The sequence below is a fragment of the Hesperophylax consimilis genome, chromosome 13 (genome assembly GCF_061612785.1).
Source record: "Hesperophylax consimilis isolate HC1 chromosome 13, BYU_Hcon_1.0, whole genome shotgun sequence".
Classification (NCBI taxonomy): Eukaryota; Metazoa; Arthropoda; class Insecta; order Trichoptera; family Limnephilidae; genus Hesperophylax; species Hesperophylax consimilis.
Window position 1 is genome coordinate 2,646,455 of NC_142848.1, and position 10,380 is coordinate 2,656,834.

At 34.3% G+C, this 10,380-nt stretch overlaps 1 protein-coding gene across 1 annotated transcript; it reads right to left on the reverse strand.

The window, feature by feature from the left end:
* Nucleotides 1-3,165: 3,165 nt before the first annotated feature.
* Nucleotides 3,166-10,179, reverse strand: LOC149418297 (glycine-N-acyltransferase-like protein 3). The gene is made up of 4 exons (XM_089638730.1): nucleotides 9,819-10,179; nucleotides 7,057-7,290; nucleotides 6,059-6,294; nucleotides 3,166-4,280 (listed from the first exon to the last, which is right to left on the reverse strand). Exons 1-4 carry the CDS (start codon nucleotides 9,831-9,833, stop codon nucleotides 3,857-3,859), a joined length of 909 nt encoding a protein of 302 aa, XP_089494856.1. The 5' UTR covers nucleotides 9,834-10,179; the 3' UTR covers nucleotides 3,166-3,856.
* Nucleotides 10,180-10,380: the final 201 nt, after the last annotated feature.

The following is a 10,380-nucleotide window of genomic DNA, read 5'->3' on the forward strand; positions in this document are numbered from 1 at the left end:
TTTTTACCTTCCTATACTGTCTCCAATTATTCACAAAAAAATACTATTCTACTATAGGTTGAGATTGAGATTGTAAAATTGTTAAAATAACTCCAAATTCTTCTCATAACATTCTGATAAATGCTACACTAGCGCCTCCTAGCGGCGCGAGTTCAGCGGGTTGGTTTTTTATGGATTTTATGTGAAAAGTTTTAAAATTGCAGAAATCGAAAGTTAAAAAATAAATATTTGGTAACCAACATGCGACCTTACTGCTTTTTGATCAAATGTAAAAAAAACATTAAAGCGTCTATTATGTTTGTACAGATATACCGCACCGTTACAAATAAATTGATTTATTTGCCGCCATTGTTGTCAGGAATGAAATGAATGCACACTGAATGCAACTTGCTACACTAGCGCCTCTAGCGGCCAGTATTGCCAGCCAATACAAGTACATACTCCCAATATTATTTTACTTGGGTTGTATTGTGGGATATTTTCTTTCGATACGGACTAGGACTAACCGGCTACCCTACCAATATGCAATTTGCAGCACTATCAGAGGAATATTTTAAATCGATTTACCAAAGCAAATACGGAACGCTTAATCAAATTGGCTAAATTTCGAAGCAATTCAGAGCAGACTCGGTCAATGACATCGCAAATGTAATCTGAAGAAACATTAAGGTAGCAACTAAACGCAAAATGCAAAAATTACAGTGTTTTTGAGGATTGGAACAAAATGGTGCCAGTCTAGAAAAATCTTGCATGTATATTATTATCAGTAAATATTTTTACCTCATCAGTATACGGCCCTCCTCATCGTATACGAGTAATGAAAAATACCTATGTTATTTTATAAATTATGAGTTGGTGGATTATTTTATACAATAGCGTAGTTTCATTAAAATGACATTGTAAAATGATATAAGAAAGTAGTGTTATAATATAATAATAAAACTAAAATACTTTTTATGTGTTCACATTTATATTTACCAAATTAAATAAATAAATAAAAAATAATTAAAAAAACATTTATACAAAATACCAATTTAACATGTTCCTGAATACAGTCATAATTAAACCATTTAATTACCAATATTACATATAGATAAAAAATGGTTGGCAATCAGAAGTGTTTGTCATTGAAGATAATATTAACAACTCTAAAACGAAAAATGTAAAACAGAACAATCAGAAAAACATTAGATCGTATCGAGGAATTGAATCCAGGACCTCAGTCTTGCCACTGAGATTTTATATTTTATTTTTCTGATTTACAGTAATTTTATTTATGTGACAAAAAACATAGATTGAATTTTGTATACACATGTTGGGTACAGTTACCAACCCAGCATAACACAATATTATGTTTGGTATAAGTTGACATAACATAATACTACACTATGCGATGTTGACATAACACAATACAGCATTATGTTAGGGGCCGTTCAAGTATTACGTAAGCAGATTTATTACAATTATTTACCCCCTCCTCCCCCTTGTCACCAAAAGTAAGCAAAGCTCTTACCCCCCCTTCCCAATTATTTGTGGGAATCCCCGAATATGTATTCGGTTTTCAAACATAGACAATGTGTGGGTTGCCAATGTGTAAAAAAAATAACTACTGCTGAGCAGTGCTGACGTAATCACTATCTCGACCCCCCCACACCCCATGTCATCAAAAATAAGCAAAGCAAAGACCCCCCTGCCCCCCTATAGTGCTTACATAATACTTGAACGGCCCCTTATGTATAAGTTGACACAACACAATATTACGTTATGTATAAGTTGATTCAACATAACATAATAATATGTTATGTATAAGTTGACACAACACAATATTACGTTATGTATAATTTGACTCAACATAACATAATAATATGTTATGTATAAGTCGACATAACATTGTTATGTATAAGTTGACACAACACAATATTACGTTTTGTGTAATGTATAAGTTGACACAATAACACAATATAATATATTATGTTATGTGTAAGTGGACATAACTAGTAAGAATTGAGGCGATGCACCACTTCGTGTAACATTTGGAATCGGGCCGCTAACGATAACGCTCTTTATGTAAATGGCGATAAGGTTTTATTTTATTTTGCGAAGTTCGGGAACAAATATTAAAATGTTTTACGGTAATTTATACTAGATAATTTGACATACCAACTTCGGTAATATTTAAATAATATATACAAAGTTTTGGTTGCTGTTTAATACTAGTTTTTAGGAAATATTCAAATATGTTCGAATGTTTTCCAGAAACAGGTAAAGAGCGCTAACTTCATGAGGTGATTCAAAGTGTTTTTAAAAAAGAATAATGTTTTTTATTTTGTTTTTTATATCTAGTATAAACCTTTTTTTATATCTAGTATAAACCTTTTAACTTATTTCTATTACCTTAATGACATTTTACAATACATCTCAAAATTATTCTTTATCGTATTTAGGCGTAACTCACGAAAAGCAGCAAGGCTTTTAGCTTCTTTAACATCTGTCTGTAATCCATTAAAAATCTTAAATCCTTTAAAATAGAGATTATTTTGGGTTTCCGACAAATTTGTTTTTAGAAGTCTAAAATCTCCACAGTTTCTCGTGGGGTAGCCATGTATTCCGACATTAAAATTAACATTCTTCAACATTTATTTTGGGAGCATCTTATTTTTTTGGCTTCAATTTAAATATTAGGGTATTGCACAGACATAGAAATTAATAGACGAGAAGATAATGGCGAGGGATAAAATCAACTGTTGAAGAACGAAGGGAGTGAAGCTGACTGTGATTCGTCAATAAATCAATCTGACAGTAAATAGGCATCTCGCATTATAATATCACCATTTACTTCTTAAAAGTAAAATCTGCTTTTGAATGAATAGATGGGAGCGCAAATTACTCGCCAAGTTATGAACAAATTTGCGAAGTCCAAATTCGGCAAAAAAATTCGGTTCTATTTTCAGAGTCGAATATTTCGTTTAAGTATTTAGTTAAGACACTTTTATAAATGTTCATAATTTACTTCCCAGCAACCAACCAGCTTTGTGTTTCGCGTCCAGACGTTTCTCGATGTGATAGTAACAACTGATTCATATTATACGATGTGAATATGCTTAAAATAAAGTAAAATAATGCTTATATATGGAATGTAATACGACAATTGGGTTTATTCTCTTTTTCACATCTATTTTTACAAGTTTTCATAGTACAAGTCAACATTTTGCCGTGTTATTTCGTAAAATGAACCGATGATGCCTCGACCATAGTTCGCACAAGAATGATGACGTCACGTTTTCAAATTTCACTTGAGGCCATACGCGAGCACAGCCGGCTCCAATGGAACCGGTATGGGGAGTGGGGATAATACGCTTTTAATCACTTAGGGCAAGTCTACTAATATTCATATGTCTATGGGGTATTGTAAATTATTCGATGTCTCACACCATTCCAAGTTTTATCTGCATAATAATTATCTTAGAATACCTACTACAATTCAATACTGCTCGCATACTTCTATTTTGAAGTAAAATGTTGGAAGTAAAAAATATAAATATCTTTTTTTCGAAATTCTAATGTATATTTTTTCAACCAAAAATAATTTTCATAGAAGAATATTTATTTTCTCATACAAACAAAACAATTGTTTAAACCTAAAAACTACATTAGAATAGTGGAATTTAGAAAAAATATGCTTATCATTTTTATTTTTAAAATCATGTAGAATAAATCCCCGAAGTTGGCGCACTCTACCCCCGGGCATCCTGTATAAGATTTTTTACAAAAATCTCACTAAAAAATGTCATGAACTAATGCAAACATTTTCAAGATAAAAAATTTAAATGTAGAGATTGTAAAAATCTGAAATGAATCATCTGGCATGTTGCTGGTCTTTGTCAAACTCTCGTACCTTTTCAAACATGAGATGATCCACGTACTTGAACCCTAGACCCTTGAACAGGGTCTGAGACACCACATTCTGCCTGACTATGCAGGTGTGAACATCCACTCCTTCCTCTGCCATCTTCTTGGTAAGTGCCATGATGAGAATCCTGGCATACCCTTTCCTTCTGTGACTTTCGACGGTCTGAAGGGTGCCAAGACCCAGGAGTTGGTTCTTCATGATCCAACTGACGAGGGTCTGGTCTTCCTTGAGGTAAAGACCCAGGCCTCCGTTCTGGTAGAGGAGTTGCTTCAGGAAGTCGTCAGATCCGGGGAAACTGTGGGGCCAGAGCCTGTCGATTGTGGGGACGTCTTCTGCTGAAAGGGGTGCTATATAGACTTCCGGGGGACACCTGGAAAGTAGGTTAAGGCAACATAAGACGCGGTAAAAATAACGGGGGTGCTCGAAGCTCACATTTTAATAATTTCTGATGAACTTATTACTAAAATCTCAAATATTTCTGAAGGGATCCTACTGATTGTAAATGATTATTTATATTTAGGATCAATAGAAACAGGATCTTAATATTAAAATATTTTATATAAAACGGTTTGAAAATTTTATAAAACCTTTTTCAATCATAAAATTTGCGGAGAGCACCAGATTTAATTTTGTCTAGACAATAATTGGTTACTTCCCGACGGATCCCTCTTGAAACATTTGAGATTTTAGTAAAACTTTCATCAGAAATAAGCCTGTTAGGGCAAAGTCGTCCGTAGATTCGTCCATTACGTCAGGCCGCCCACTGAATAGGCCTGTAAGGGCAAAGTCGTCCGTAGATTCGTCCATTACGTCAGGCCGCCCACTGAATAGGCCTGTAAGGGCAAAGTCGTCCGTAGATTCGTCCATTACGTCAGGCCGCCCACTGAATAGGCCTGTAAGGGCAAAGTCGTCCGTAGATTCGTCCATTACGTCAGGCCTCCCACCGAATAGGCCTGTTAGAGCAAAGTCGTCCGTAGATTCGTCCATTACGTCAGGCCGCCCACTGAATATCATTTTTACACAACTTCATCGCTTATGTCGTTAAGATTCCCACTTTATTTTAAAGATTTAATAGGACAAATTGAACTGCAGTTCTATCCAATTTTTGTGCAAGGCTGCTTCACTTACCTCGTCTTAAGGGTAAAAGTAACGTTCGTAATAATCTAGGCGTTCATAAATGGCGTTAGTTGAATTATTAATTATTAAAGGCGTATAAATACAATAATGTATAAATAAGTTTATCAAAAATTTTATCTTTACGTCTTTCTGGAAAGAATTGTGTTTTACACCAACAAATACGGGCGCAAACAAATAAGAGCATAACTTACAAAATTTGATTTTTAATAAAATAATACAATTAACGCCATCTATGAACTCTTAGATTATAACGTACGTTGCGTTTAACCATACGGAACAGCGCCCTTGAGGTGATTTTCCACAAAAACGGCGCATCATCATCCAAATATTATTATTATTATAAAAAGAGTTGTAGGTTAATTTACTATAAAATATGTTGAAAAACGATTGAAAGCGTGAATATCTAAACTGTTGTTTAAAAAACTTCTACCATTCTGTGCACGCAGCAATTTCTATGTTAATAATTGTTAGTTTTAATTGTGAAGATGTGAGCTAACTTAAGATTAATAAATAAAATAAATAAATAAATAAAATAAAATAAAAACGTAATTCAGCCAGTTACACTATATTCATCACTATATATACATTGTCACATTTTCATCATTTTCGGAAGATGTGAATAGCGCCGCTCCTTTTAGTTAAGAATATTAAATTTTGCACTGATCCATATGTTTTAAAAAAAATAATTTTTTATTGGTTTTCAAGCTACAATCCCGTTAAACTGCAATAAAGCAGTTTGTCAACAGGATGTTAATGATCAATTACATACATACACACATTATATTATTACTATAACTATACAATTAACACACCTAAATTAATATAAATGGAAATTCTACATGGAAATCGATAAAAAAATATTTACAGAACTGAAAATAAGATTATTTTTGTGATTTATTGCTTCAATTTTTTAATGCATCCTATAAATATTACGCAATTTTTTACGTAAATTTATCCAATAAATGTAAAGCCTAGAAAACTATGACAAGAAATTTGAATAAATCTACTTACACCACTTCAAACTGAGATGCCACCTCCTTGGAGATCCAGTGATATCCACTCTCTATTTGATATTCCGTTTTCAGTTTATGATGGACCAGAGAGGCCTTTACAGCATCCCACTGGTCCTGATGCACGCCGTAGACGTATGGACCAAGGGACCAGTCCAACACCGAGGTTGTGGTGAGTGCCTCTTTGAGAAGTTGGCATCCTTTTTCAAGGGTGAAAAGGTATATTGTGTATCCGTACTAAAATAATAATAATGAGACGATTATTTTTTGAAGTTCAAGAAATTGGCTTCCTTTTGAGAGGGTGAAAACGTATAGGTATTGTGTATCCGTAGGTACTAAAGGATAATAGGATGGACCGCCAAATAACTCGATCTTGGCACACAATTCTTGTATCATTCACATTCGCACATTGTTTCCTACATACTCTTCCCATATTCTGACTCTTGGCATGGCCCGACTACCCAAATACTTAGTTCACTTCATGATCACACGTATTCCTCGGGTGTCCCTGACTTCTTTTATCGTTTTTCCTTTCAATCCTCTCTTCATCCGTTCCCAAATCATCTAAGCGTCCCTTTCTTAATCTTACTCATGGCGCTTACATCAGCCTTGTATTATTTGCAAAACTCTACATTTTTCACACCACCATACGCGGTTTTACCACACTTACGCTCCAGGGATTTCATTTCTACAGCATTCAGTGTACTCACAAAGTTCTCCCTCTGTCAGTTCCATGTCTCACTGCCATACATCAGGGTAGGAACCAGCACTCCATTGTGGACCTTAGGGAAGTTATTTTCCTTCATGAACACTGGATCTTGCAGAGAAGCATGTTTTGGGACGAAGGAAACACAGCAAACACGGCAAATCCTTCACATCAGAGTTTGAACACAAGAACGATTTGTAGAAGCGACCTGTTCTAATAGCATGCTTTTTTGAAAAACAGCACCATCTTCTGATAGTAGTGAATAAATTGAAGGAAATTTGCGGGTATTCTACCTCTGCTTTGTGTTCAACGATCATAGTTCCGCTACTCCAGTCTCCATAGGGGCAGTAGATCTTCACCTCCTCCAAGTGAGGGTCCTTGTTCATCCAGTTGATCCAGTTCTGCACGATATAGTAGGGGTAGATCGCGAAGGGCCAGTCGTCTTTGAAGACGTCCCTCAGCAGGGGCCACTCCGATACCGGCACCTCCTGCAGGATATCCGGGTATTGTGGAACGAGTTCTTTGCGCTGCAAAATGGAAATAATTGATAATGATTTTAATGGTAATATGATAAATCATTGTAGCATAAAACTCAGTTTTGGCAGGCTATATACGAAAATACACATCAAGACAAGATATTGATAAACCAATTCATCTGGTATGGTTGACCCAAAAACCGTACTCACATATATAGCATGTTTCATAACTATTCTACTTCATTAAAAAAAAATTCAAAAGAAATTGATAAATAGATCATTTTTATATTACTTTTTTTATCAATGCTTCTGACTTTCACCCTTCAAGGGTGTTCTTAGCCATAATATTAAATTATGAAGAGAGGGAAGGCAAATTTATTACAGATTTATTTTACTTAAATGTGTAAATTTTCAGTGAACCATAATTTTTTTTAAATTTGTGAATTGATGAAATTGGAGTATTGATAAGATAAAATAGAGAACATAATGTAATACTTTTAGGTTATGTAAAAAAACTTAAAATATATTTTTGGAAGTGTAGGTACGTGATGTTCTACTTCTTTGTGACGTTTGGCAAGGAAATCACTATCGCGAAGTGAATACGCACAAATTCACACAATCCTAAGTGTTTTTCTTTGGATCAACTCTAATTGCCTGATCTGTAAGACTATGCATTTAAATTCATATGAATTTAAAAAACAACCCATAAAAAACAAAGTATTTATAAACTACAGTACATCTTTTGAAGTGAAACTTCTTTACGCGCGTCATGCAATTTCGAGGACCGGAGTAAAACCGACTCATGACCGAAACGAAAATGCGGGTACCCCCACCACCGATTAAAGTTCATTTGATCTAGTCAAAGTTTTGAAGTAACATATAAATGCTTCTTAGCTCATCCCGACAACTGGCGTTGGTGGTGTAATGGTCAGCATAGTTGCCTTCCAAGCAGTTGATCCGAGTTCGATTCTCGGCCATCGCACATTATTTTTTTGTTTTTAACGCCTTTTTCATTCAATATCTTATTTTTTAGTAGGTCAGAACATTTTTTAAAAGAAAATAATATTGCAAAATAATAAAAACACTTATCTCACTGTGATAAAACATTACTCCGCTAGAGCGCGCTTTGCGTTATTGTGTTGGATTAAAATTATTATCTAATCCGTATATTATGATAATTGTATTACATTTATTTAATTAATTTATTTATTTTGATAATATGTAATAATTTACAGAAAAAAAAATTAAAACTATCTCCCTCTGATAAAATATCCGTTCGCTAGAGCGCACTACGCGATCTTGTGTGGGATTCTATTTCTGTACATTGTACATTATTTTTAAAAATATATTATATTTTGGGTGTGATGTAGGTAACATTATAAAACATAACAAGCTCTCATATTTTCAGAACCTACATAATATAATCAATTTATGCGGCTTTGCTTACAGTTGGTGCTCAGCGTGGTTGGCTTTCAATCAGTTAAGCGAGGTTCGATTCTCGGCTGTGGCATTTTTGAAGTGAAACCTTGTTGAGGTGGGGGAGCCGCTCACGAACGTTCTCTCTCTTCTCTTCTTTCCTCTCTCTCAGACACCAGCGAACTGCGCCACGCCAAGCATCAGCTGAAACTAGAAGTTTCACTTCTGTCTTGCGTAGGCTTGACACACCCACTTTTTTTTAATGTTCGACCTAATCACACCATATCATGGTCTAGCTCGTAGCCAACTAATTATTTTATGTTTGACTGAGGATTTAACCTCCCTCCCCAGGGACTGGAGTCAACACCGCTAACACCTAAGCCAAATACTAATTAGATAGTACCGACATTTTTTCGCAAATTGTCTGCTTTAAATCATTAAATACGAAGTAATCCAACTTCTTAGTGTACATGGATGCAACCAAAAGTTGATAGAATTAATTATCATCGACAGCGAGTCAGTCTGTCTGAGTTTCAGCTCGGTCGGATGTCGGGAAGTGGGTTAATTTCCACTTCCAAGATTCCATTTTATTCATTCAATTGAAAACAGAATCGAGATTCAATTAGATGTATAAATAGATTGTTTTGTTATTTTTAAATTAAATTAAATTACTTACGGAACAACCGTTCAGCTTAAATTTGGCTTATATCCTTATTGGCAACATAAATTAACCTAACTGGATAGATATTCCAGGTGCACTGATAACGGAGATTAACAATTAAGATTAACAACCTTAATCAACGCGTGTGTAATAAAACAATATTAGTATTTAATTAAAATTATTATAAGCAATAATTAGGCGCTTGAAATATTCTTACAAATTGAAAATATCTCTCGAGGAAAAATAAATGCCGCCGACGGAAATTGAACCCGCACCTTCTGATGTCCGGTCAGGTGCTCTGAAACCACTGAGCCACGTCGGCTTATTTCCAACACGCCTTAATTTCAATTTGTATGGATATTTCAAGCGACTAATTATAGCATAATAATTTGTTATCCTTTGTGCTACGCATCAAAAAACTTGTCTTATAAACATTAAAACTACCCCTGGAACACAATTTTAGATTCCCTAAAATTATTATATATTTTTTTTAGTTTCATACCTTATCGTTTTCCATTGCATTAATAATTTCCACTGCACTATAAATAATTATCTTCTGAAACTCTTACAAAAAAACACTTCTAGTCTATTTTTTTAAATCGTATTTTCGAAGCAATATATGATACTGCAAAACACCGAACTCACAAATAAACCAAGATATTTATTTTAAAACATGATTTAGTTACTTCATAACATTTAAGTTTTCAAAAAGAGAATTCAAAACTTTTCACAAAAACAAAAGAATCCATCACAAAATAAAGCAAATAGGAATATATTAAAGTGCTCAATTGTTTTTCGATTCCTTTCACAGAAATATAAATAGTAGCAACTTCAGGGAAGCACTAGATAACTAGATGAACGCTGCGAACTTTCTCACGATCTGGCATTGCTAACCTCGATTGCTAAAGTGACGAACAAAGGCCATTTTTAATCAATGTCTTCTCTTGATAATAATAATGCAGTTGTCTTAAACATTTTGGATTAGTCTTCATATTATATTTTGTCAAAAATACCTACTAAGGATATCGTGTTGTGGGCGTGTTGGTGTTTCCGAATTAAGCCAT

Bases quoted from the DNA above. Each gene is read 5' to 3' on its own strand.
- LOC149418297 (XM_089638730.1), bottom strand. The intron at 6,295-7,056 runs GTAGAATACCCG...TTATTATTTTAG, and splicing joins TCGTTGAACACAAAGCAGAG to TACGGATACACAATATACCT. The intron at 4,281-6,058 runs GTAAGTAGATTT...CCTACTTTCCAG, and splicing joins GCATCTCAGTTTGAAGTGGT to GTGTCCCCCGGAAGTCTATA.